The sequence below is a fragment of the Paracoccidioides lutzii genome (assembly GCF_000150705.2).
Source record: "Paracoccidioides lutzii Pb01 unplaced genomic scaffold supercont2.11, whole genome shotgun sequence".
Classification (NCBI taxonomy): Eukaryota; Fungi; Ascomycota; class Eurotiomycetes; order Onygenales; family Ajellomycetaceae; genus Paracoccidioides; species Paracoccidioides lutzii.
This window is the reverse complement of record NW_015440957.1, coordinates 643181-670209: the sequence shown is the minus strand read 5'-3', so window position 1 is coordinate 670209 and position 27029 is coordinate 643181. Positions and strand designations below refer to the sequence as shown.

Here is a 27029-nt window from a genome sequence, read left to right as displayed (position 1 = left end):
AAATTTTCAGCCGGCGACCACCAACCAGCGTCGAAATAAAGACCACACGGAAAACCTTGATAGAAATTAAGGAACAGAAAACAAATTCTTTCGGGTAACCCTAAGGTTCAAATGCCTCAAGGCGCATTGGAGCGAGGTAATTCGTGTGATGACGCTGATGCCAGCGACAAACTCCCCTCAAGCTCAAGGTTTGCTCTCTTCATTGATATCAATGCAGCAGTAGAGGCTATCAGACTCTCAACATTCTAGAGAATGGTACCTGGAACCAAACAATAGCCAGAGATAGACAAACGTAGCTTGGGGACCTGGTAACACACCATATCGACTCTAGATATCCAGGATACCATGATAAGCTCAAGTGGGTTGACTTCGCACATTTATCCGACAACTCTGACTATCGGAGGTAAAAAAAAAAAAAAAGAAAAGAAAAGAAAAAGAAAAAGAAAAAGAAAAGAAAAGAAAAAAAAAAGAAAAGAAAAAAAAAAAAAAAAAAAAAAAAAAAAAAAAAAAAACCGGACTTGCTCTCAGTGGTCGCCCAAAACCGGGTTGCCATTTGCTTTCCGAGAATGATAATTTGGTGGGGCAGAGAAAATGTATTAAAACACCTCCACAAAATTCGCAAGTTTTCGAGGCGAAGTGACAGGCGCGTCCCTTAACCCTTGAGTGATTGCAATATGTACAGAGTTCCAAAGGTTGCTTTCCAATTGCAATTCCATCCCATCTTACAAAAGGCTTTTTCGAAATGGCTAATTCAAGAACTTACCGCATCTAAAGGGGTAGTTCATCGCGGCAATAGGGGGAAATGCAAACCCGAAACGTAATCACATACGCTTTACCAGATTGCATCTAATAAAATGAACCAGGTTCAGAAGTTCAGCAGTATAACAAGAATGCTTCTTGCTCTCCATCCGAAACCATGGCCTATCAATCGCAGACTTCGCCTTATCAGGCACCAAATAAATCGATTCCTCCCAAGACACTGTTGCGGCCGTTCTCATTGATCGGAACCTGCCATGGGCTCAGGACTTTATCCCTGGTCTGCCGTTGGTATGTCAAGGTCTGGGACACTCGCAGGCGCTCTTTCGTCGCAACATCCACCAAAGCCTTCCACTCAGGTGAAAGTTTGCTCCAGTACACCGTTCGCAAGAGAGGCAAAAAGGTCAGATCACAGACACCATAGTCCAAAATAGCTTGTGGCAATGGTCGAGCGTTTAATGTTTCATAAGATCCACCGCAATCGGGATTAAACAGTCGTACCCTTCTTTCCTTATGTTCCTTCCAGAGCCTTTTCTCAGAGAGGGAAATTGGTGCATCGTGCTCTACACATCTTGCTAGGCCCGAAACAAATCTCTTTCTTGACAAAAAGCCTGGCCTGGATGCATTTTCCATAAGCTGAATGTCCTCAACACCTTGTAGGCGAATATCAAAATGGAAAAAGAACGCATTCGAGTCGTTTCGGACATCAAAGAAGACCTTGGGCACATCTGGGGATTCTAAGATAGTTCTAAGCGACTTGCCATTTGCTGCGGCTGTTGTGAAAGCTTCGTGGCCAAGAACATGGATATCAACAAGGTACAAATGGTTTTTTGGATGGTTGAACAGCTGCAGGATAGAAATGCGGCCTTCGCGAGAGAGGCTGATGCCTTCGAGATCGATGTACAGTGACGGTGGGCTTGTAGGGAGAGTATCGATTGTATCAATAAGTTTGATTAAGGAAGAAGAGTTATCAATAATGCTAGATGTGGTAGCCATGGTCATGGTTTCGTGTGTATGAACTGTGATGAGTAATTCTTCATGATCCGCCAAGGGCTTAGAGGAGCAAGGCGCCCTCATGTTTATATATTCCGGTGGGCCGGTGGAGCAGACGTCTTGTAACAAAGATTATACCTAATCGGCATATTGCTGACTCCCATGTCCCTATCCTTTCCATCCATGTTTCCACCAATGTTATATCATAGTGGATAAGCCTTTTGGCCGTCAGAGAGCCCAGTTTCCGAAAAGAATTTCACATCCAAAAATTGTACGGTACATGGGTCGTTCCAGCTACCCATGATTAATATGAGTGCCTTCGACACTCGAGCAGCCTAACGTGGATGACACAGGATGGCAGCAGTCTGTCCAAGATATGATTTCTAATATCGTTCTGTATCACATTTTCTCTTCCTTCCTCAAAGGGTTCGTATGGTGTCAGGTTTTCTGTACCTTAACCCACTTTTTACGTTGGTTTTCATATCTTCGCAAGCAAGCTTCCTAAAGGGGTTGCTGCTCACGAAGACTCTGCCATTGAAGATGTTGCATGGCGGACTCCACCGTAAGGCGACAGCACGACATCTAACAGGGGCTAAAGTGCAAGGTCGAATAAACAACTGGTACTAAATTCAGATCAATGTGATAATATAACAAATGATGGTCAGTTGCGTGGATGGAGATGAATTTTTCAGGTCGAAATCTGGGAGTGAAGCCATTTCCGACATTGGATGACTAACGTTAATCGCCCAACATTTTCCATTTTACCAACCACGGACTTCACCTCAGTCTAATAATGTCCAGAGTACCCTTCATCCATCATATCCAGCATGAATAAATATAAACGAGAGAACTGAAACAAAAAGAGCCAAGTTCTCTCGCTTGCTTAAATCTTATCTTAATCAAGGATTCCTGCGTGGTTCACCTCATTTGCGTGTGGCTATGGGCCAATCCGATTTGCACAATCCGATGCTCAAATTCATCGATATACGAGCTTCACGAATCACAGTACGTGGATATGTACGTACGAAAATTATGGTCACTTAGTGTGGCTATAGGCCAATCCGGTTCGTACAATCCGATGCCACATACAAGATCTGCTAAAAACGGTGTGACCCATGGAGCATTGGCCCGGCTTGCGATTACCTCAGTGTGGTAAAATTGTCGGTGCATTTGGTGCACTCTTTTCTTCAAGCAAATATATCTTGCAGGTCTGGCTTGTATATGTCTAATATTAGCGCTGTTTTTCATTTATTCTTTGTTGCTTAAGGTTCTGGCTAGATTTGAACGTGGCTTGGGTATCTATCCAAGCCCCTTTATAGTTGAAGCTATGCTTTATCTCTATATCTGCATCGCTTGCCTATTAGTTTTTTTTTTTTTTTTTTTTTTTTTTTTTTGGCCCCACTGTATGCACAACACCCTCTCAAGCACCAAGTAATCAACGTACTTGGATACATCGATCAACTCATTGGCTCGCGCAGTGGAGGAAATGTCTTCGTGGTGGCGACCCTACCCTATGGCATGGTGAAAGCCGTTGCTGATGTCGATGGCCAGAACAAGCGGGATTCTTCAACCATGGCAGCAATGTCACGGGCTTCTCTCACATGCACGATTCAGGCACTGGTGGCAATCCCTCCCTAAGGAACTTTCCTCTGTTCCCACAATATTGCCCCGATGGTGTTTTGAACAGTTGCAAATTTTCAAAAGCCGGGCGGGCGATGCCGTATATCCCTGACTCGGTGAAAGCCAGCCCAGGATATTTTGCCTTGTCTCTCATCAATGGAATTCATGCGGAAATGACGGTGACTGACTGCGCATACGACGCTCTATCATTTCACCTTTTCCCGGGCTGCCTCTGCGACAAGTGAGGAGTCCAAAAGCCAATGTGATGCTTCTCGATTTGACAGACCTCAACGATAATCGACAGAGTGCATCAAACAAAGTCGAAGAGGATGAGAGAATTACGGGAAATGGTACCTTCATTCCGAGCTTTGGGCGCGGCTCCTACGTTTCTCACTTTTGTGTAGATTTTGCCTGGTTGTCAATTCATGACACGGGGATATTTGTCAACCCCAGAGCAGTGACAGCCAAAGGAGCTATTTGTGACTCGGGAAATCAACTTATTTTATATACAGGCACGTACTTTTGTGAAATTTCCACCCTCGGAAACAAATAAGCTTAGCGCCATGGTTAGGGTTAGCTTTCTCAGTGCAGAGCAGGCGTGCGCAATGCTGAAATTGAGATCCCAGGACCCGTGTGAGACTTTGGCCTTGTTAAACACAACACCGAGGATGCGTGGGGGAAGGAATCAAACGGGATAACGGTACGGTTCGGTGGCGTGAACAAAGATTTGCTCACAACATTCTGGAGTGCCATATACCGCACTATGATATGGCTGTTGGGAGGATGCCGACTGTTTAATGATTGGATGTGGGGATGAACGGGGAAAGGCATGACTTGATCTCCATTTATACTAGTAGAGGACGTCATGTTTTGTTCCGGTTCGATTTTGAGCCAGGAGCTGCACAGCGCTCGCGTATCTTCGAGGGTGGTTGGTTTGGGTGAGCAAACCCGATCGTATACTGCAGTTTATCCCCACTATCATTTATATTGTTGTATGTTACAGACCTTTCGTACTTAGAAAGTGATTATGACATCAATTGTTATTGTCAAGATGATGTAAAACCTAGACATGATTGGTTTCGTGTGTCTCCAAGAACAAGCAGCTACTCCAGGAAAGGTCAAAGGTAGAACGACGAAATCGTTTCTTTGTATGTTGTACTGTACATACGCTGGGATATGAACTCAATTCTTCTTCTGGTTAAGGTAGAATAGATGGTTGACAGTAGGAGATAAATGGCAAATGAAATAGACATTCTTTATCCAACTTGAAGTGTTTCACTACTTGTTGCATTATCCTCATCACTGGTGACCGAAGGTCAAATCCCTGCCATAAAAGAAACAAATATATGAGAGACCGAAAACAAATGATATGAAATTCTCGAACATATGGGGTTTTCTACTTAAATAAACATATAATACAATACACATACATACAAGTAGAATATATGTCAATCTCGGCTATTTCTACGATCTTCTCCGACTTTCTTTTATATATAAAAGGAGAGAGAAAAAATCTCTTCCTCTCCCCCCCCCCCCAACCCCCCAAACGGATCATAGTCATGATGCCTTACAACAAAATTTCACCGCTCTCCCCTTTCACGTATACTGGTACACATCTATTTCCTGGAAAGATCAAGGAGGCCCTGGAGGTTGACGCTCTTGGGGCGCTCGATAGGGAGACCCAGAGCACGGCTCCAGATGAGCTGGGCGAGTGGACCAATGGCACGGCTGACTCCGAAGGTAACGGTGTAGTAAAGAGGTTCCCTGAAACCATAGTGGTAGAAGAGAACTCCCGATGCAGCGTCCACGTTGGGATGGGGATTCTTGGTCTTTTTGTGGAGAGTTTGGAGTTAGTTTTGATGTGTCTGGATATATCATTGAGTTGTAGGATGGACTATTTACCTTTCCGTGTTCAGCAAGCACGCCAGGGGCGATTTCGGAGTTCTTCTTGACCAGCTGGAAAACTGGGTTGGCTTGGATTTCAGGTCTGCGGCTAGCGAAGTCCATCAGAGCCTCGAAGCGAGGATCAGGCTTGCGTAGGACACCATGTCCATAGCCAGGGACGACCTGGCCGGACTTGAGGGTGGACCAGAGGTAGTTCTTGACGTCGGCGTCGGTGAACTTGTTTCCGATCGTGGACTGCATCTTCAAAATCCAGCGGAGCACTTCCTGGGCAGCAAGGCCATGGAGAGGGCCAGCAAGGCCGAGGAGACCAGCGCTGTAGCTGAGGTAGGGGTCGCTCAAAGCACTTCCGACAAGGTGAGTGGCATGGGCGGACACGTTTCCTCCCTCGTGATCACCATGGAGGGCGAGATAGAGTCTGAGAAGGTCGTGAAAGCTCTCGTTGGCCTTGCTACCCTTTCCGAGGAGTTCTGCAAAGTTGTATGCCCAATCCTGAGTTGGGTCGAGTTCCTGGGTGCCTACTTTCTCGATCTCGTCGGGGCGGAATACCAACGCTGCGATGCGGGGGATCTTGGCGAGGAGGGAGATGCTGTCGTCAAAAGTAGGCTCCCAATAGCTGGCCTTGCTGAGGCCATCTGCATAGGCCTTAGCGAACTTGGATTCTGTGTTCAAGGCAGCAACGGCTACGGACAATTGGGTCATTGGATGCATATCCTTGGGGAACGACTTGAAAAGGTCCAGGATGTGTTTGGGGAGGTGGGATTTCTGGGCCAATTCCGAGGAGAGAGCCCGGACCTGTGGGGTGGTGGGAACTTGGCCGGTGAGCAAGAACCAGAACATGGCTTCGGGGAGCATTTCTGTTCCAGAGGTGCCCTTTGGAAGCTCTTTCTGGCAATCCTTGATGGTCTTGCCGTGGAAACGGATACCCTCGTTGGCATCCAGGACAGAGCCCTCCCAGACCATAGACTTGAGGCCTCTCATTCCTCCAATGGTGCTGGCAACAGTCACTTCACCAATGACGTCTTCACCACGCTTCTTGACCTCTTGGAAGAGCTCTTTCTTGGCTGGTATGGCCTTCTCGAAAACTGTCTTCAGGTCAGATTCCGCAGTCGAGTAGAACCGTGAAGAGGCGAAAGACCAAGCGGCAGACTGGTACAGGTATAAAGTTAGTAAAACGAATGGATAGAAATACTACAATTTGCACTTCCAATACACGGTCCAACATACCTGAGATGCCTTCAGCGCCTGTCTTGTAGCTCTGCTTGCCAATGCCATTGTTGCTAGTAGACTCCAAGTGATAGATCAATGGGGGGGTATACGGCGTGAAGTGCAGGTGAGACGGAGATGGGAGCTGGGAGGAAGAGAAGAGATGTCGGAGAGTTCTTAGTTGAAAATAATTTGTTTACTAGCACACCATGGATGCAAAGATGTTTTTCCGCCTAGTCTAGAAAGAAAGGGAAAAAAAAAAAAAAATACATGTTGCGGCTGTTTGGTCTTGGTCGGACGAAAGGGCGTTTGCGGCGGTCGGATTAGTTTTGCCGAGGGAATTTGCGCCGAACGGGTAAGTTAGCCCTCCAACGCTATTGATATCAACAACAATCTATGGCTTCAACATTCAGTTAGTACCCTACTGGATCCTCCGTGCTGCGGCAGATTATACAACAATAGTGGGGTGTGTGATATGAGAGAATCCGCATTTTGGCACCTTCAAATTGAATTATTGCGTTGCCCCTCTCTTTTGCTGTTTGCCGGATATTTATTCCGCCTTATTCAGCGGCCGTAGGTTCGGTACGTTACTATCCAACCTCTGATTTTTAACCAAACTATTACCATTCTTCCTCCAGAAGGGTTTGCTCTGTGTGTAGATCCAAGCGGATCGTTATCTAATCTCATTTGATGTGTTATGAGGATTGGACTCTTTTCAAGACTCAATTCTGCCTGCATTCAATCATCAGCAAAAAGACGTCATGACTCTTGTTGACTCTCGCAAAATATAGGATCTATCTCACGAGCTCTCCACTCCTCGACTCCCCACACTACTGAAATCTGGTAGAACAGGACAAGGCAGTATTACACACCAACAATGATTCGCAACCCTGCTCGCCGGTTGCCTCGACAGCTTCTCCCGCTCTTCCGCCCTTCCATTCTCCCCAACCACGCTGTCAGAACTTTCGCCTGCAGCTGTTCACGAATGGGGTCACCACTCCCTCCAGTCACCCCACCAGTGTCTACAGCTCATGCCTCCGATTCATTCCAGCTCCTCTCGTCTGCTGAGAAGACCGGGCCTGCTGAAGATGCACTCTTCAATGAACAGGTAAAAGCAGTGACAGAATGGTGGAACACCCCCCGCTACGAAGGTATCAGGCGACCATATTCTGCAGAAGCTGTTGTTAGCAAGCGGGGATCATTGCAGCAGACGTATCCAAGCTCTATTATGGCCAGGAAACTATTTAACTTGTTGAATGAGCGGGCAAAGACCGGGAAACCAGTACATACCCGTGCGTAACACTTCCAAGTTCTTGTAAGGCGTTGTAGCAGCATTAACAGACCTACAGTTGGTGCAATTGATCCCGTCCAAATGACACAACAGGCTCCCAATCAAGAAGTTCTTTATATTTCTGGATGGGCCTGTTCATCGCTCCTGACGACGACTAACGAAGTATCCCCTGACTTTGGTGACTATCCCTACAACACGGTACCAAACCAGGTCCAGAGACTTTTTAAAGCCCAGCAAATGCACGACCGCAAACAATGGGATTCGAGAAGGAAACTGTCTCCAGAGGAACGCAAAAATACACCCTACACTGATTTCATGCGACCAATAGTGGCAGATGGTGATACGGGGTATGTTTCGGACCAGTCAGAGGAAGTTAGTTAATATTCTAACATTAACATAGCCACGGAGGCCTGACAGCAGTCCTGAAACTAGCAAAACTCTTTGCTGAAAATGGAGCTGCTGCCGTCCACTTCGAGGACCAGCTGCATGGGGGGAAGAAATGTGGTCATCTTGCCGGCAAAGTACTCGTTCCAATTGGGGAACACATCAACAGGCTTGTGGCAGCTAGATTCCAGTGGGATCTTATGGGAACTGAAACACTTCTCATTGCGAGAACGGACTCCGAAAGTGGAAAGCTTCTAAGCAGCTCTATCGATGTCCGGGACCACGAGTTCATCCTGGGTGTTACTGAAAACTCCGATCCGCTTGCAGAGACACTGCAGAAATTGGAGTCTGAGGGAGCTTCGGGGCCTGAGATCGACAAATTTGAATCTCAGTGGGTAAAGAATCACAAGCTTGTTACTTTCGATGAAGGTAAGACAAATATATCTACATATATACAATTTTCTCTCCATCGTTCATGTTGCAAATCTAACATCGTTTCAGCGGTTGAGCAACATCTTAAATCCGAAGGAGCCACCCAGTCATCCATCAACGCTTACAAGAAGCAAGTCAGCGAAAATCGGGACTTGTCACTAAATGAACGACGATCGCTTGCAGCCAAATACACCAAATCCCCCGTGTTCTGGTCCTGGGACATCCCCCGCACCCGTGAGGGTTTCTACCATTACCGGGCCGGCAATGCCGCGGCAACCAAGCGCGCGATCAATTTTGCACCCTACGCCGATTTACTCTGGGTTGAAACCGGCGACCCAAGTGTGGAGACGGCCGCAACGTTTGCAGGACATATCCGAGCGAAATACCCGGGTAAGAAGCTGGTTTATAACCTCAGTCCCTCATTCAACTGGATGGGTCACGGCTTCTCCGAAGCCAGCCTCAAATCGTTTATCTGGGATATCGCTAAGCACGGGTGAGTTTTATCGTTTTTCTGTCCGAACGAAATGAAATAAATAAAGAAAGAAAGAAAGAAAAAGAAATAAAATAGAGCCCAGGAGAAGATTAACACTCCGTTCCCTATAGGTTCGTTCTCCAACTTATCTCGCTTGCCGGCCTCCACTCCAACGCCACTATGACAACCGAGCTCTCCCGTGGATTCAAAGACGATGGCATGCTTTCTTACGTCAACCTTATCCAGAGACGGGAGAAGGAAATCGGCGTTGATGTCCTTACGCATCAAAAGTGGAGTGGAGCCTCGTATATGGACGGCATTGTCGGCTCGATTCTCAGCGGCAGTTCTTCTAACAAGAGTATGGGTGAAGGAAATACTGAATCTTGTATGATTATTTGATCCCTCCATAATTGAAAAGGACTAACTGTCTGAGCAACTTCTGGAGTCATCCACTAACGATCTGGCTTTTAACAGCTTTCTAATCCGCCTAAACCCAATAAACCCAATGCATTATTTGCCTTGGAACCTCATTGTACCTTCCTTTTTTTTTTTCTTTTTTTATTTTCGTTCCGACAAAAATATTGACATGACCGTCGAAAGAGAGGCTACGGTTGGCAACAGTTCACATACGGGTTGCTCTTGAGAGTATAGTTTGTGGTGTAGGGTCATGTCTGGCGGGTTGGATCCTCTGCATTTTGCATAGAGAGCGGGCCCCCCGTGTAGATAACTATCTATAAGAGCTATCTGTTGGATGGGTGCCTGAAAATGATGTGATGTATATATACAAATAATACTATAGAAACAACAGGTTAATTAGATATTAACTACATAAATATGACTTGCCACAACTTGTTCATTGCACCGATCTTTAAATCTTCCCCTCCTTGTAGAGAACAGGCCATTCATTCAATTTCTCTCCCAACTTAGGTAGGATAAGGCATTTCGCCAGTCATACACACCAATACTACTAACCAACTAATCAATATCCTCCGAGAGTCGCGGCTGACTAAGCCAAATTTTGTGACTTCAAAAAAAATATATCCATCTCAGCTCTGGCTTTTCCTATCTTTAGCCAGGCTTAACTACACCACACGGAGCCTTGCTCAGGCTTCACTTGTTTTTTTTTTTTTTTTTTTTTTTTTTTTTTTTTTTTTTTTCCCTTTTATTTCTTCATGCCCTTTTTCTTCATTTTCTCTGTTCATAGTGCCTTCTATAGACTCCTGATGTTGAAGGTCCCTACAAAATAGACATCTGGGATCTTCTCTTGTGTGTTTCTCTCAAGTCTCGTCTTAGTTTATTGATCACACCAAAATCTCCACTCTGTCTATTTGCAGCTTCTTTCTGTTCGGTATTGTCTTTGACACTTTACCTTCATTCTTAAATTATGCCACACCATATTTCGCCATCAGAATCGCCCAAGATGTCGTCCCCACCCGCCATGATTCCAAAGACGCCGTCGTCAGTTCCCCCGACAGAGGAAGAAGTTGCATCGCTTATAAACACCATATTCAACTCGGAAAGGTCACAAGAGTCCCTGGACGCTTCATACGCCCTGACCAACCTCCTAATCCAGTCTGTCGGGTTTCGCGGACTACACGGATATAATCTGTTGAAGGATATCAAGAAAGGGGCTGGGGATAAGAAAAGCGGAGCAAAGCGAGAAAGTGCAATGTTGATTCTGGGCGCCCTCTTCGAAAGATTCCCCCCAGAACAGCCACTCAGTGAAGTTGTATTCTTGATCGAGGACGGAGGACTGCTTTCTCTTGCCTTGGATGCCTTGGCTGATAAGGGTGCTGTGGTGCGGGAGTCCGCCAAGTATGCAGTGGATGCGCTATTTTCTTGCCTGAAGGTCGAGTCGTTAGTCACTGCCCTTGTCCCAGCACTCTCGGCGTATCTCAGGAAATCTAGTGGGAAATGGCAAGGCGCCGTAGAAGCCTATCGTCTGCTGGAGAAGGTAGCTGAGAAGACTCAAGCGGGTTCGGATACGAAGGAGGAAAGTTTGCAGAAGGACCTACTCCGGGATTCCTTGGGCAGATGCTTGAAAGAACTTATCCCTATTGTCGAGTCCGGTATGCATGATCTGAAAAGCGAGGTCTCGAAACAAGCAGTTAAAACCATGACTGCCTTGACTACCGTACTCTACAATGACGACGTTGCTCCTAGAATTCCGTTACTGATTAAAGCCATGGAAAATCCTGATGCACAAACGTTACAAAAGGCCATTCTGGCACTATCTCAGACCACATTCGTCGCAATTGTTACATCTCCTGTGCTTGCTCTCCTTACCCCTCTTCTGGAACGATCCCTAAACACTCCCACTACCCCTCAGGAGGTTCTTCGCCAGACCGTTGTTGTCGTGGAGAATCTCACAAAGCTTGTGCATGACCCTAATGAAGCGAGAACATTCCTGCCGAAATTAAAGCCAGGTGTACAAGGTGTAAAGGACAGGGCGTCTTTGCCAGAAGTTCGAGAGCTCGCAACGAGGGCTTTGGATGTCATTCACAAGGCTATGGGCGATGACAGTAGTAATTTGGCCAACGGTGTTGTGGCGCAAGTATCAACAGATGAAATCTTGAAGGTTCTGGAGAACCAAGTGAATATCCACGGGGGGCTCGTGAATAAACAAGATGAACCATTCTGGGCTCTTTCGAAGACTTATATTTCCGAAATGGTTCGCGACGATGTCAATTCGAGACTTCTTGACCGCATTCCACTCTGTGTTAGGCCATATCTCAGCCAACTGGTGAAGGAGGGACAAGAGAATGCCATCGCCGCAGCAGTTCATGCTCACTTCGTGGAAGAGGACAAACGGAAATACAGAGTAAATGTTCAGGAGGACTCAGGTGAGGTTGAAATTGTCAATGCTGATTTCTCCCTCGCCTATGGAGGCATGCTTCTTCTGTCCCATACAAACCTAAGGCTCCTTAAGGGGCACCGATACGGACTCTGCGGACGTAACGGAGCGGGAAAATCCACACTCATGCGCAGTATAGCGGAGGGCAAACTCGAGGGATTTCCTCCCAAGGATGTTTTGAAGACATGTTTCGTGGAGCATAACCAAGGTGAAGATGCGGATCTGAGCATCCTGGAATTTGTCTCTAAAGACCCGGAATTAGCTGCAACGGGCAAAGAACGGATCTCTGAAGTTTTGAACGAAGTTGGCTTCACTGCTGGTCCTGGCGGGCGACAGGAACAAAAAGTTGGGTCCCTTTCCGGTGGATGGAAAACGAAGCTGGCTCTGGCGCGAGCTATGCTTATGGGAGCTGACGTTCTCCTTCTCGACGAACCGACAAATCACTTGGATGTAGCGAATGTGAAATGGCTCCAGGACTATCTGAAGCAGCACACAGAAGTCACTAGTTTGATCGTCAGTCACGATTCTGGATTTTTAGACGAAGTCTGCACCGATATCTACCACTACGAAGGGAAAAAGCTGGTCTGCTACAAGGGTAACCTTGCTGCGTTTGTCAAGGTCAAGCCGGAAGCGAGCAGCTACTACACCCTTAGCTCAAGTAATGTTCAGTTCAAGTTCCCTCCTCCGGGTATCTTGACCGGCGTGAAGTCGCAGACCCGTGCCATCCTTCGCATGACCAACGTTACTTACACGTATCCCGGCAATTCCAAGCCCTCTTTGGTCGATGCGAACTGTTCTCTAACGCTTTCATCTCGCACAGCTATCATTGGTGGCAACGGCGCTGGTAAATCAACTTTCATCAAGCTATTGACCGGAGAGCTCATTCCTCAATCCGGCAAGGTTGAAAAGCACCCCAATCTTCGAATAGGGTATATCAAACAGCATGCCTTGGAACACGTGGAAATGCACATGGAGAAAACTCCCAACCAGTATCTGCAGTGGAGATATCAGAATGGTGACGATCGAGAGGTGTTGATGAAGCAGACCAGAGTTCTGACTGAGGAAGATCGAGCACAAATGGAGAAACCCATTGACATCGGCGATGGAAGGGGCCCTCGTCGGATCGAAGCCTTGATTGGTCGACAGAAATATAAGAAGACATTCCAATATGAAGTGTAAGTGTCCCCTAATCACTCCACCATCCCATCACCTCTTTTTGTTATTTGTTTGTTTTAACATAGGTATTAGTAAATGGATAGGGATGATTCCCAAATACAACTCATTTATCTCCCGCGAAACACTTTTAAAGGAAGGCTTCCAAAAGCTCGTTCAAGAATACGACGACCACGAAGCCTCACGCGAAGGTCTTGGATACCGCGTGCTGGAACCCAAAGTGATCTCCAAACACTTTGAAGACGTCGGCCTCGACCCAGAAATCGCAAACCATAATCAAATCTCTGGCCTCTCAGGCGGTCAGAAAGTCAAAGTCGTCCTCGCCGGCGCCATGTGGAACAATCCGCACTTGCTCGTCCTCGATGAACCAACTAACTTCCTTGACCGTGACTCGCTGGGCGGTCTCGCCGTTGCCATACGCGACTACAAGGGTGGTGTAGTGATGATTTCCCACAACGAGGAGTTCGTCGGTGCCCTATGCCCCGAGCAGTGGCACGTGGAGGACGGGCGGATGACGCACAAAGGCCATGTATCCCTTTCTCTCGACCGGTTCGAGGACAGTTCTCGTGCTCCAAGCACTGTCGCAAGTAGCGTTGTCTCGAGCGCGGTGGCTTCTGCTGCTAACTCCGGGACTGAGGATGCAGGCGGGGAGTTGAAATTCAAGGCCAAGAAAAAGAAGAAGCTGACTCGTGCACAGATGAAGGATCGTGAGGTGCGGAGACGTTTGAGGCATATTGAGTGGTATGTTGGCCCGTTTTTCTCTGTTTTTTTATCTTTGCCTTTCTGTCTCTTGGTGACTAGACTATTTCTAACTGTGTCATGATTTTCCAGGCTGAACTCCCCCAAGGGCACACCTCATCCGGTCGATACTGATGATGAAGAGTGAGCGGCTGATGATAATAGAGAGCGAACTAATGATAAAGAAAAAAGTTATTGATTTCTTTTAAGCTTTCTGGTTGGGATATCATATCATTCATATATACATCTAATGGATTTCTTACATATATATTTTCCTGGCCCACCCCCATTTTTATTTCTCTTGTTTCCTCCTTTCTGTTTCTTGCCCAAATGTGCTGGAGTTGCGATATGATAATGACATATATCTTCTGTCCTTATGGATTTTTGTCTCTTGCGTAGGAAATAGACGGACAGATCCGGCGTTTTTGCTGCTCCCTTTCGATATTAGTTTACAAATGCATTTTACTACTTGCTTAGGTCTAGGGCATGGTATACTTCATATGCCTCTCAAATATTGTTTTTTCATTCTATAAGAGTGTTTAAATCACACAGTCCCTATTCGTGACCCGTCCCTTTATTTGTTGCGCTGGATTCGCAGATATGATCAATTATGCCTGTCATTCACTCAAATGTTTGTCGCCTTTGATTGAAATGCGGCGAAACTTTTGCTGTCGAACCTTCTCGGGACAAACTCATCTGGTAATCAACATGCTTCTATAGCAAGTGCCTGCATCTGTTGCTCAAATGAAGCACCCTGACTTTTGACTTTCGATATAAGTGGCGGCCAATGACTTGGAAAAGACTTTTACTGCTCTTGCAGCGCCCTCTTTACAGAGTATGTCCCTAATCTCTCACCTCTAACCATGCGTTCACCTTCAGGTCAAAAAAACTGGTTGTGATCACCCATGGCTCTTGCCAGTGTCCGTGGAGATTTGTGTGTCTTACAACCCATCTGGAGCAGGCTGCAGCAGCATCAAGATGAGGAATTCGCCCGTGCATTCGATTGCACAGGGCCTCTCGAGGCCATGTACAGCTAGGATACGGTGTCGATCATCGCATGACCGCAGAAGCACGTAGTTGTTTGTATCTCAGCCTTATATGAGTAGAATGATTGATATGAACTAGCAAGTTGCGAATTCTTCAGGCGTGCGGTTTGACTGCAAAACGAGGTTGTCTAAGCCGGCTTTTCAAGATCGTGGAGTCAAGCTCGTGGATTGTTCGTCAAGTATGCAAGCAAGTGACGGCATGAGTTGAAATTGTTCTTTCTCATATTACTCTCTCAGTAACTATATATATATAAACAGCAACGCTGCGTCTTATGAATTGTGTCATGTGATGGGAACCTCCCTTGAGAAAGACTATCCGTAACACACACTCTTTATTCTAGAAATCCGCTCAACCTTGAACCCCCAAGAGCTATGCCCATACCCCAATCGATTCATGCAGCTCTTGCGGAGATCCCACCAACAGCTCCCTATCAACAGATGCACAAACCTATAGGCGGGTTCGATGCTATGCCGGAACCAGCCGCACCGGATCAGGGTAATGGGGGATACGAGGCCGAGAGGTCAAGGATAGGGAGGGGGCAAGACGGCAGGGGCAGAGAAGAAAGAAGAGGAGGGCAAAGGATGAAGGGGGTGGAATAAGGAGGCCGAAGAAGTGCGCGTTGTGAGGGAGGTGAGCGACGGATGAACATGACCACCAGTGCAGGCGGAGAGCTGCGTCGGCAACCATGATTGTAAGGGGGGGAAAAATTAAATTTACGAAAAGTAAATATATATAAAAATTAAATTTACGAAAAGTGAATATATATAAAAATTAAATTTACGAAAAGTGAATATATATAAAAATTAAATTTAAGAAAAGTGAATATATATAAAAATTAAATTTACGAAAAGTGAATATATATAAAAATAATATAATTTTAGTTCTAATTTTAATTTACAAAAATTATTGTTTATTATCAATAAAGGGTGGAAGCGCACTTACATTCTTCTAATCACGATGAGACAATTTCCAACCACGTTCACCTGCGTGCCCCACAGGTCTCATTCAACTTAAAAAAGGGCCCAAATATTAGGCATGGTCGCGCACAAAGCCACAACCCAGGCAGGGTGTTTTTGCCTGCATTCTAGATAAACGTGTTATTCCAGGACCAGGGTGAAGAAGCGTTCAAGAGTTAACTTTTTCCCTCTGGGACGAGTCACGAGTGCTGACATTCCAGAGCTCTTTGCTGCATCCTGGAGACAAAGACGACTTGCGTCAGTGGCGTAATTAGCTTGTCCATTTTAGCTTAGTGGCTTGTTCTTTTAATCGCGCCACGCCCGAGGGCACAGATAGAATTTTGCGCCTGTCCGTAGCCGAGGTTGAAGATAGGGTTTTCTGATGAACTTCCAATGCCACCGCACTGATAAAGGCTCCGATCGAGGTACTACCCGGTGGCCAAGGATAAATCCACACAACAGACGGATGAACCTGTGCCAGGCGATTTCAGTGGTTCGACGTCAACGATGATTTGTCACGAACACCGGTAATTTGTTGTTAATGGAATTTCATTGGAACGGTCTATTGCGGCAATCGAAGGGAAGAAAAGGGGAAAAGAAGAAGAGAGAAAGAGAAAGAGAAAGAGAAAAAGAAAAAGAGAGAGAAAAAAGAAAAGGGAAAAGGACAAAAAAATAAAAGATAGAAGAAAAGAAGAGCATAACCGACGCAGATTCCATCCAGGCTTCTCTTACCCTTGGATCTTCCTGTTCTATCAACCGAAGAAGATATTTCCCGCTTAGGGATGGAAGCCTGATTGGGCCGGAATAACTGAATAATCCGCCGGACACCGTGATTCTCTGCGGCGCCATTCGCTGGATTTCCTCGTCACAACAACGTACGTACGGGTTCTGGTTTTATCTTCGATTTGTGTTTTTGCAACAGGAACACACTTCTGTGCGATCACGTGCCGGTGGCGGCGGAGCGGCGGCGGCCGGGGCAACGGCTAACTTTAACAGAACGGCCCCCCATCCATCCCCAACAGGTTCTCGGGCTCAATGAATCAATCAGAAACGGGGACGGGGACGGGGACGGGGACGGGGGGGGGGGGGGGGGGAAGGGGGGTCTGGTGAATCCTAAGCCCAGGTCCGCTGTTCAGGGATCAGGGGGGTTCGTGTTTGCAGAGACAGTGTGGAGCCATCCGGGCAACCTGCACGGCGAAGCAAAAAATCCAGCTTTTTTGGTCCACGAACTTTACTCCTTACAAGCTACGTAGTAGGTATGAGGAAGGGCAGCACCCCTGGAAAAAAAGTTTTCACCGAGGGCCGCTGCAAAAAGATCGCTGCGACAACCCTAAAAGGAAAAATACAGAAAGGGGAAAGAAAGGAAGAGAGAAAAATAAAAAAAGAATAAATTTTTGAATTGCCTGGCCCGTCGGAAAAACTAATAAATTGCAGGCCATAAAAACAGCCCTGGTGCCCACTCTTGTTCTCTCGCTCACTCTCTCTCTGTCTCCCTCTGTTTCTCTCCGTCTCTCTCTGTCTCTCTCTGTCTCTCTCTGTCACTCACTCTCTCTCTCTCTCTCTCTCTCCCCCTTCCCTTTCCCCTTCCCCCCCTTTCTCCCCCCTTTCTCATGTCCCACCAGATTGAGACTGAGATTGCCTCCAGCCCCGTGTGGAAAACCCTAACCCCCGTCCATCCATCAGTTCATCTGTTTGTTTGGCTGTTGGTTTCTGCCCCGTGGTGCTATCGATAACTTAAAAAGGTTTCCCTCCCTCTCCCACTCCCCCCAACACTTTGTCGAATTTTATCATCTGTGTAATTGCCCTGCGGTTCAGGAGATCCTTGCGACGATATAGCTGCTGAGTTAAAGCGTATATTTCCCCTCCTGCGTGGCCCAGCAAACCCTCCTGTGATACAATACACTCTTTCCAGAAGCAATAGAGGATATTTCCTTTCTTCGACCCCCCAAAAAAAAAAAGAAAAAGAAAAAGAAAAAAAGAAAAAAGAAAGAAAGAAAGAAAAAGAAAAATCAGAATCAGAAATCACAATCCAAATGTGGTGACCCGATATCACTTTGTTTCATTTGCATTGCAGTAACTGCTGTGACGCCCGAAAGCGACATCAACAACCCAAAACCCTTTTGCCCAATGCGCTGAATATCCCCAAGGTACACACTACATCCTTTCAGCGAAGAAAAGGAATACCTCCTATCGCCGAGTGGGGATCTGCATCCCATGAAGGCCCGCGTTATCGTATTATCCCACTCGAGGAAGACGTATCACTGTACTTATACGACCCCAGTATTTGCTGTGAAGAAGAAGATATTGCCCCTTTACAAACGAGATTTCCGACGCCCAGAAAGAAGCCTCTGTAAATCACATACAATCATGTCCAAAGACATTGGAAAAATCGAAACCGTGGCGTCTCCGGTCAGTGATCCCGGAGACAAGAGCTCTCTTGACGAAGATGCCATGAAGCTCGCCGCCATGGGTTACAGTCAGGACATGAGGCGCAAGTTCTCGCTGCTGTCGCTGCTGGGAGTTGGCTTCTCCCTGACTAACTCATGGTTCGGCATGTCTGCCTCCTTGGTCACCGGTATCCCGTCCGGCGGGCCGCTGTTGGTCATGTACGGCATCCCGTGGATTGCATTCGTTTCCAGCTGTGTGGCCATCACGCTCTCCGAGTTGGCGAGTTCCATGCCCAATGCGGGAGGGCAGTATTTCTGGGCAAACGAGCTCTCGTCGCGCAAGTATGCCAATTTTGCCTCGTATTTGACTGGCTGGTTTGCATGGGCGGGAAGTATTTTCACCTCTGCCAGTGTTGCGTTGGGCCTGGCCGCTGCTGGTGTTGGAATGTGGCAGCTTGGCCACCCTGGTTTGTAAGATTTCCCCTGGATTTGATAATTTGCTCCATATCCGCCCTATCCCCACTTTAACGAACGCAAAAACAACAGCAGCAACAACGGAAAAAAAAAAAAAAAAAAAAAAAAAAAAAGAGCGTGACCTGCATGCGCTATCTCAATGAGCCACAAGCTAACCCAGGCTTCCTCAAACCCATTTTAGCATGATCGAATCATGGCATATCGTTGTAGCCTACCAAGTCATCAATCTCTGGTGCTTCCTCTTCAATTGCGTTGGCAAACTGCTCCCCAAGGTCGCTACAATGACCCTCTACCTCTCCCTCATCTCCTTCACCGTCATCATCATCACCGTCCCTTCTAAGGCACCAACGCACCAGGATGCCAAGTTCGTATTCGCAACCTTTATCAACAACACGGGCTGGAAATCCGACGGCATTGCCTTCATCGTCGGCCTCATGAATCCCAACTGGGTCTTCGCCTGCCTCGACTCCGCCACCCACATGGCCGAAGAGGTTGCGAACCCGGAACGATCCATCCCCATCGCCATCTGCGGTACCGTCTTCATTGGCTTTACCACCGCCTGGTTCTATTGCATGTCTATGTTCTTCAGCCTTAGCGACTTCCAGAAGCTCCTCGACACGCCGACGGGGGTGCCGATTCTCGAACTCTTCCACCAGGCACTACGCAGCAAGGCAGGCGCCATCGCCCTGGAATCCCTGGTCCTCTGCACAGGTTTCGGATGCCAGATCGCCTCGCATACGTGGCAATCTCGGCTCTGCTGGTCCTTTGCTCGAGACCGTGGTCTCCCATTCCACAAGTATCTTTCACAGATCCACCCCACGCTGGACGTTCCGCTGGCAGCGCACGCGTTTAGCTGTTTCATTGTCTCAGCGTTGGGATTGCTGTATCTCGGATCCACCACGGCTTTTAACAGCATGGTGACCGCATGCATTGTCCTCCTCTATATCTCATATGCCATTCCGATCACCGCGCTACTCCTCCGCGGTCGGAATAACATCAAACATGGGCCCTTCTGGCTGGGGCATATTGGGCTCTGTGCGAATATCGTTGTTCTTTTATGGACTGTGTTCACGTTGGTGATGTACTCGTTCCCGCCGATTTTCCCTGTCAAGGCTTCCAGTAAGTTCTTCTCCGCCATTCTCATCAATGTTTGTATTTGAATATTCAACAATCACCATTTGTCCAGACTGCTAATCCGTTAAAACCCTCTAGATATGAACTACGTTTCAGCAGTGTACTTCGTTGTCGTAGTCATCATCCTTGCTGACTGGTTTCTCCGTGGGCGAAAGCATTATCGTGGCCAGGGACAGCGCCACGATGAGGCGGAACAGATCCTGAACGGAAGATCAAATGTTGTACAATAGCTGCGGGTTCTTCTTGGTCTATTTTAATTATTCCACTGGTGGTGGAACTCGTGATTTGTGCCGTTGTTGCTTATTACCAAAGATACCCCGAATAAACATCAAGCCATTGCATTGCGTGCATGAATAGATCGGAAGTGGCTAGATATATGTAAATAATTCTGCCTTGGCAGTATCTTGATTCCTGCTAGAAACATATTTTTTGCTCCCTCTTATTTAATTTTCTCTTTTATCATACAAGCCCTTTTTGAAAGCAGGTCTCCAAATTTGTATCCAACAAGCCCACAAGCCGAAAATCATGCGTGCAGCATCTTGGCGAGAGAGCCTTGAGATGTCAAATAACCAACACGATGGCGCAATGATGATGAATGAGTGTGGCTTGAATAGGCTGCTGGATGCCACAATGAACATAATAAATAGTTACCGTGCTTTTCCTTGTACTTAAACCCAATTAAGTTTTCCGGGGTTCCCCCTCTAATTACAGCAGCTCTGCGGCACTTCTTGCAACCTTTCACCTCCACATAAACAACTATTAATCAACACATACACATCCAAACAACTGAGCTCTGACTGCTATAAAATCCAAACCGGAAATTATCCCCAAGTAGCCCTTCTCCGGTGGTTGACCTTTTCTTTTCTTTTCTTTTTCTTTTTTTTTCTTTTTTTTTCTTTTTTTTTTTTTTGTTTTATACTTCTCCAACCGCTCAATGCTGCCTTATTCTACTCTTGCCCCTGCCCTTGAACCAATTTCACCTCACCTGCATGTAGTTCCGCCTACTCCAGCGTAAACAAAAGGCTACAACTTCACTTCAAACAACAGGACCACGCAAACAGCTTCAACCCCGCTTCTTTTCTCCAAATGGTACTACAGATCGAGCCTCGAAGCGCATTGTTCCTTTTTCTTCGTCGCCCTCCTCAATTTCAAACAAATTGCCACTATCGAGATCAAGACCTGAAACCAACCCCCTCCTCACCGCAACGGAGCAAACCTTCAATATCAACAACCTCGTTTCTCCCTCTTACTCTTCTCAGACGACTTAACGGTTGATCGATGACAGCACCGCGTTTTGGGACCCCATGAATTCTAAATCATCGCCGTACGCTAAAAATTGGACTGCAGATGACACCACAGGCAAAACGAAACAAAACACGATTGCTACCGCGATAACATCAGTGAAGCGGTTTGGTGCGAGGCGGAGGAAATGGCTGCTGCCGTTCGTGTCTCTGGGAATTGTGGTAGTTGTGTTGGTGGTTGTCTTATCGGTCTTGGGGGTACAGGGACGACTGGGTAGAAAGAAAGATGATAAAGGGGTAGTAAAGACAATAGATGGGGTGAGTGTTTTCCTGTTTTATTTATGTTTATTTTTTGTATTTCTTTGGATAAATCAATTCAGGACAAATGCTAATTAGTGCTGATTTTTCTTTTTTTCCCCCCCCTTCTTTATTTTGTAGTTGTCGAGACCATGGTATCCCACCCCACGAGGCGGAACGGTTGAAAGTTGGGCTGCCAGCTACGAAAAGGCCCAGCAATTAGTGAGCAAAATGAGCCTCGTTGAAAAAGTCAATGTTACTACAGGTGTTGGCTGGGCCAATGGGCTGTGTGTGGGGAACACTGGTAGGTTAATATTTTCATATTTTTGCCGCCCAGTAACGAGGTGGACGGATATTTAATTTCGTCCCGACCGTCTCTCTCCAAAGTTAGGTCCTATTGGGCCACAAAATGAAAATCAAGGTGATTGTCGAATACTGAGTTGTTCAGGTCCAGCTACTTCGGTGGGCTTCCCATCGCTTTGTCTACAGGATGGACCCCTGGGCCTTCGTTTTGCCGATAATATCTCAGCGTTTCCTGCCGGTGTCACCATTGGTGCGACATGGAACCGTGATTTAATGTACAAAAGGGGGCTCGCACTCGGAAGAGAAGCACGTCGCAAGGGAGTCAATGTTCTTCTTGGCCCAGCTCTGGGTCCCATTGGGGTCCTACCTGCAGGCGGGAGGAATTGGGAAGGTTTTGGTTCCGATCCCGTTCTCCAAGGTATTGCAGCTGCACAAACCATTCGTGGTATTCAGGATAACGGCGTGATGGCAACTGCGAAACATTTTATACTAAATGAACAAGAGCATTATCGCCAAGGAGGTGAATGGGGAATTCCGAGTGCGATGTCGTCAAATGTTGATGATCGTTCTCTCCGGGAAGTGTATGTTTGGCCATTTGCAGAAAGTGTACGGGCTGGCGCAGCAAGTGTGATGTGTGCATATCAGATGGTGAATAATTCTTACTCGTGTCAGAATAGTTTGCTTTTAAACGGCATTCTCAAGGACGAGCTCGGATTCCAGGGTTTCGTCCAGTCAGACTGGTTGGCACAACGGAGTGGGGTTGCTAGTGCTCTTGCTGGCTTGGATGTCTCAATGCCTGGGGATGGACTAGGTTGGAAGGATGGGATCTCGCTATGGGGGAGCCGTTTGACGCAAGCTGTTTTGAATACGTCCGTGCCAATTGATCGATTGAATGATATGACAACGAGGGTAGTGGCCGCCTGGTACCAGTTGAAGCAGGACTCATGGCCGAAACCGCCTCCTGAGGGAGATGGAGGGCCAAACTTCTCGTCCTGGACTAAGGAGGAGATCGGTCGTCTGCACGAAGGGAGTCCGGACGACGATGCCAAAGGGGTCGTTAATAAATTTATCAATCCGCAAGGTGAAGGGAAAGATGCGCACGGCCCACTTGCTCGTGAAATTGCAGCGGAAGGGACAATTTTGCTAAAGAATGTAAATGGATTCCTTCCACTCTCGAGGGATGGCCCTCAATTATCAGACGAAAGGTATCGTGTCGGTGTTTATGGAGAAGATGCCGGAGCCGGTGATGGCCCGAACGCTTGTGAGGACAGAGGATGCAATCAAGGAACCCTGGCGTCAGGCTGGGGTAGTGGAGCTGTGAACTTTCCCTATCTGATAACGCCATGGAAAGCTCTAAGCAATGCATTCAACAAACAGTCGGTAACGGTATCTGGCTACCTAACAAACTCCAAGGTTCCATCCGAAAATATGCATGACAAGGACTTGTGCCTCGTTTTCGCGAATGCTGCTTCCGGGGAAGGGTTCCGGTCATGGGAAGACATCCGTGGCGATAGGAACGACCTCTTTCTCCAAAAGAATACCGATGACCTTGTTTCCACTGTGGCAACTGAGTGTGGTGGCGGCAATGGCAGCACAGTAGCAGTTATCCATTCTGTCGGGCCTGTGATTGTTGAGTCTTGGATCAATCATCCGGGGATTAGGGCAGTACTTCTAGCCAACTTACCTGGACAGGAGAGTGGAAATGCTCTGGTTGACATTTTATTTGGTGATATGGACGCAAGTGGCAGGCTTCCATATACCATGGGAAAAAGCCTGGATGATTACGGCCCTCAAGCTGGCGTCCTCTATAAGTCCGATGACCCTATTCCTCAAAAGGATTTTTCTCACGGGCTCTTTATCGATTACCGCTATTTCGACATCAACAACATCACTCCTCGATATGAGTTCGGGTACGGCCTATCATATACGACTTTCAACATTTCCAACCTAATTCTCCAGCCTTTGAAAAACAGGACATCCCTCCCGTCCCCTAGGCCACAACAGAAGTCCCCACCGTCCTATGATAACACGATTCCCAATCCCAAATCTGCTTTATTCCCCAAGGGGTTCAGGAAACTAATGAAATACATATACCCATACATTAACTCCGTAAACGACGTTAAAAGAAAGACCCCGTATAGATATCCCAGCGGCTACCATGATGCTCAAACTCCTTCCCCAGCCGGAGGAGGTGAGGGTGGTAATCCATCTCTCTTCGATAACTTTGTCATCGTAACTGTTACCGTTAACAACACAGGAACCCGCACCGGAAAGGATGTTATACAGGTCTATATCTCATTTCCGAGTGACATCGTTGATGAGCCTCTGGCGGAGATGCCCACTAATACCACTGTAGCCACCAGCACAACCAGCGACACGAAATTCAACAACAGCACGACCACTGGCAGGACAAAAGAGCCTATCGATTTCCCTGTCCGCGTGCTACGAAATTTCCAGAAAGTAGAGCTCCAGCCAGGCCAAGCTGTGAATGTGAGCTTGCCGCTGACGCGCAAAGATCTGAGTTACTGGAGTGTTGTGAATCAGAATTGGGTTATGCCTGTCAATGGGCGGTTTAAGGTCTGGGTTGGGAGGAGTTCAAGGGAGTTGCCGCTTATGGGCGAGTTCTAAAACGGTATTATGGCGTTTGGCGGTGTCATTTATCTATATTCTTGGGTGGCTACCGGCGCTGGTCACCCTTCAGTTTTGCTTGCCCCTTCTTCCTTTTATGAGATGGATGGAAATAATGAGTAAATAAATGTAACAACAAAAGCCCTCAAATAGCAGAGCAGACAGGGAGGAAAAGAATATGTATGCTATCTCTTGTTAGTGTTTGGTGGTTGCGGGTTCACCCTTGCTTGCCAGACAATTTACCTATCATACATACATATACATAACCCGGCGGGCCAGGTGTCAAATAGAGAGAGAGAGAGACATAGAAAAAATGCTTACTCATATCGTCGTCGTCAGTCAGTCGATTGATCAAGTAATAAAAACAACAACAGAGAAAGAAAGAAATAGATAGAATATCAAACAAAAAAGGAGAATGACCAACAATATATATATATTATATATATATATTGATTGAGAAGAAAGAACTTTATTTAAGTAAGCTAGCTTGCCTGATTGACTGTGTGTGTGTGTGTGTGTGTGTGTGTGTGTGTGTGGTGGTGGGTGGGTGAGTGAGTGAGTGAGTGAGTGAGTGAGTGAGAGAAAAAAGAGACCAACGTGGTTATTTCAACTAGACCAAGTGGGATTCGAACCCACGACCCCCGCATCACTGAGGATTAGATTCATATGAGTTCAGGCCACACCAGAATCGAATCCCGGGCACTACTGAGAATCATATAAGAACGGAACGCTAACCACTGCGTCACTGGTCTAATGTTCAGCCCGAGAAACGACAACGACTTTATTTAGCTGGCTTTGTGCCACCAAGCGCAGTAGTGAGTTCCAGCTGTCAATACCAACAACAACCAACAGCTTACAAAAGTCCCTCCCTACTACTACCTACTACTACGCCGCCTCACTTGACTGCTGGCAATCCTTCTTCTCGTGTCGTTTCTCACCACAACACCAAAATGTCCTCCTACCGGTTACTAGAAGGGGCGATAATGTGCACCAAAGAATAGTCATATCACTCCTGCCGCGACCCCGCAGAACTTATCGATTCGCGCGGGATTTATTGTGAATGCGAACCCCTAGCCCCACACCCCCCCCCCCTACACTTCCGTAAAGAAAGAGAGGGGGATTCAAACCTTGGGAAATGTCTAGAATCTCAACAGAGGTTCTTCCCAAGAGGAACCAACCGGCATACAAGTGGGGACATTAACGCTTTCCACTTGTTACTACTACCGAAAAGCCTCCCCACGTCCGCCATTGCAATGACAACTTTTCAGTACTTGTTACAATTTCTAGCATCCTGTAACTACTTACCAAAGGGGCCAGCATGGCCTGGCTGTGGAAATCTATTTCCCGGCTCCCGGCTCCTGGTGCGGTTTCAGAAATATCCCCATTTGTGGATAAGCGAATGCGAAAATTGCTTTAACAGAGCGCATTCGTCAAACTGAGAGTGGTTTGCTGTGCTTTAATGGACGGCTTCCACACAGTTCCCGCAGCTACCAACCAGGAATGCCGCCGCCGTGAGCTGCTCTTCTTCAACGTCCAAAATATCAAAAGGGGGTCATCCGAAACATCCTGTCAACCCTTTCTAGACAAAGAGTTGCGTCCGAACAAGGTACTGATATAATAAGCCTCAGAGTCAGTCAGGCAGCAAGCTCTGGTGTATATCTGGGGTCAGCAAATGTGTTTTAAAAGAAACCAGCCTGGAGAATTGTCCCTGAAGGTTTTCTGGTCACGGAACAGAGCAGATGTCAATTGCGTGTTAGTTGCCTTCTTCGACAGCAAACAGGTAGAAGTACTGTGCTTACTAGCTGATAGCCAATCAATCCACTTGACCTCAAAGCATTCGACAGGACTATGTGCATCTCTCTCTTGCCCATTATTATTAATAAAAACGGAGTATTACTCCGAAGTAATTACAGAATGCAATCCACTCCCACGATCTACATGCGGGGAAGAATGGGCTCTTATTGATTGGTAGAGGCGCAAGAGTGTGTGGACCTCGGCGAACACGACAGACGGAACGGTTTAGCGTACGTAGCTCGTTGATTCTGCAGGTGTAACTAGTAAGTAAGTAGTTAATTAGTAGTTTACGTTTCCATCGCCAACCTTTTTGTTGTAGCTTGACGACAAAGCACTGACTGACTGACTGCTCTGCTTAGAGGAGACAGTTCCGCGATCCTGCTTATTGACAGTAAAACCGGGCTGCTGGTTCTATGCCTCCGGCGAATGGCTTTCTATCGAAGGGGAATGCATACATAATCTTGTACCAAATGAAGTCTTCGTTCGGATTGGATAATTCCTCCAAGATCCATTCATAAGAACTGCTGCCGTTTTGACCTTCCGCCAGCCGACCAACGAGGGTCTGGGAAGGAGAAAATACAAGGGCTCCTTTCTCCTCAGTTCTTCGCTGCGAGCCGAAGAAAAGAAAAATTGAAAAATGATGGAGCCGGTAACTAAGCTTCTCAGGACGGCTCCCCTTCTTGGGGCAGTCGTCTCAAGACTTGTTTTGCGGGGTAACTTCGATTGAAGATTCTCACCCCTCATCCCCTCTTAGTTTATTTTGGCGGCAATTGCTTCGGTCACGTTTGGTGATGCTGGTAATGGATTTGCTCTGCCATAGTTTAACTACAGCGCCAGATGTTCTCACATCCGTAGTTCCCAATCAGGGGCTGAGGGAATCTACCTTAAAAATGACTCGCCAAAGGGCTTCCCATTTGCATGAGAATACATGTGGTACGAACCAGCCG

General features: G+C 47.0%; 8 protein-coding genes and 1 non-coding gene across 9 annotated transcripts; 6 read left to right on the top strand and 3 right to left on the bottom strand.

The window, feature by feature from the left end:
• Positions 1–945: 945 nt before the first annotated feature.
• Positions 946–1758, bottom strand: PAAG_04553 (hypothetical protein; the record flags this gene model as incomplete). The annotated part of the gene is made up of 1 exon (XM_002793597.1): positions 946–1758. One exon carries the CDS (start codon positions 1756–1758, stop codon positions 946–948), a length of 813 nt encoding a protein of 270 aa, XP_002793643.1.
• Positions 1759–2864: 1106 nt separating this feature from the next.
• PAAG_04552 (hypothetical protein) lies at positions 2865–3387 on the top strand (the record flags this gene model as incomplete). The annotated part of the gene is made up of 2 exons (XM_015845297.1): positions 2865–2957; positions 3175–3387. 2 exons carry the CDS (start codon positions 2865–2867, stop codon positions 3385–3387), a joined length of 306 nt encoding a protein of 101 aa, XP_015699523.1.
• A 1598-nt stretch (positions 3388–4985) lies between these two features.
• PAAG_04550 (2-methylcitrate synthase) lies at positions 4986–6546 on the bottom strand (the record flags this gene model as incomplete). Its single annotated transcript, XM_002793594.2, has 3 exons — positions 4986–5198; positions 5272–6420; positions 6499–6546. 3 exons carry the CDS (start codon positions 6544–6546, stop codon positions 4986–4988), a joined length of 1410 nt encoding a protein of 469 aa, XP_002793640.1.
• An 808-nt stretch (positions 6547–7354) lies between these two features.
• On the top strand, positions 7355–9455 carry PAAG_04549 (mitochondrial 2-methylisocitrate lyase; the record flags this gene model as incomplete). Its single annotated transcript, XM_002793593.2, has 5 exons — positions 7355–7769; positions 7827–8115; positions 8169–8581; positions 8654–9077; positions 9188–9455. 5 exons carry the CDS (start codon positions 7355–7357, stop codon positions 9453–9455), a joined length of 1809 nt encoding a protein of 602 aa, XP_002793639.2.
• Positions 9456–10440: 985 nt separating this feature from the next.
• PAAG_04548 (prion formation protein) lies at positions 10441–13969 on the top strand (the record flags this gene model as incomplete). The annotated part of the gene is made up of 3 exons (XM_002793592.2): positions 10441–13085; positions 13159–13824; positions 13915–13969. The coding sequence occupies 3 exons, from the start codon at positions 10441–10443 to the stop codon at positions 13967–13969; spliced, it is 3366 nt and encodes a 1121-aa protein (XP_002793638.2).
• Positions 13970–15239: 1270 nt separating this feature from the next.
• Positions 15240–15467, top strand: PAAG_11888 (hypothetical protein; the record flags this gene model as incomplete). The annotated part of the gene is made up of 1 exon (XM_015847456.1): positions 15240–15467. One exon carries the CDS (start codon positions 15240–15242, stop codon positions 15465–15467), a length of 228 nt encoding a protein of 75 aa, XP_015702944.1.
• A 2724-nt stretch (positions 15468–18191) lies between these two features.
• PAAG_04546 (choline transport protein) lies at positions 18192–20049 on the top strand (the record flags this gene model as incomplete). The annotated part of the gene is made up of 3 exons (XM_002793590.1): positions 18192–18682; positions 18867–19804; positions 19898–20049. The coding sequence occupies 3 exons, from the start codon at positions 18192–18194 to the stop codon at positions 20047–20049; spliced, it is 1581 nt and encodes a 526-aa protein (XP_002793636.1).
• Positions 20050–21123: 1074 nt separating this feature from the next.
• PAAG_04545 (beta-glucosidase) lies at positions 21124–24288 on the top strand (the record flags this gene model as incomplete). Its single annotated transcript, XM_015845296.1, has 3 exons — positions 21124–21378; positions 21499–21661; positions 21806–24288. 3 exons carry the CDS (start codon positions 21124–21126, stop codon positions 24286–24288), a joined length of 2901 nt encoding a protein of 966 aa, XP_015699522.1.
• Positions 24289–24899: 611 nt separating this feature from the next.
• Positions 24900–25040, bottom strand: PAAG_11887. The gene has a single exon. It is a non-coding gene; the product is annotated as a tRNA-Ile (tRNA).
• Positions 25041–27029: the final 1989 nt, after the last annotated feature.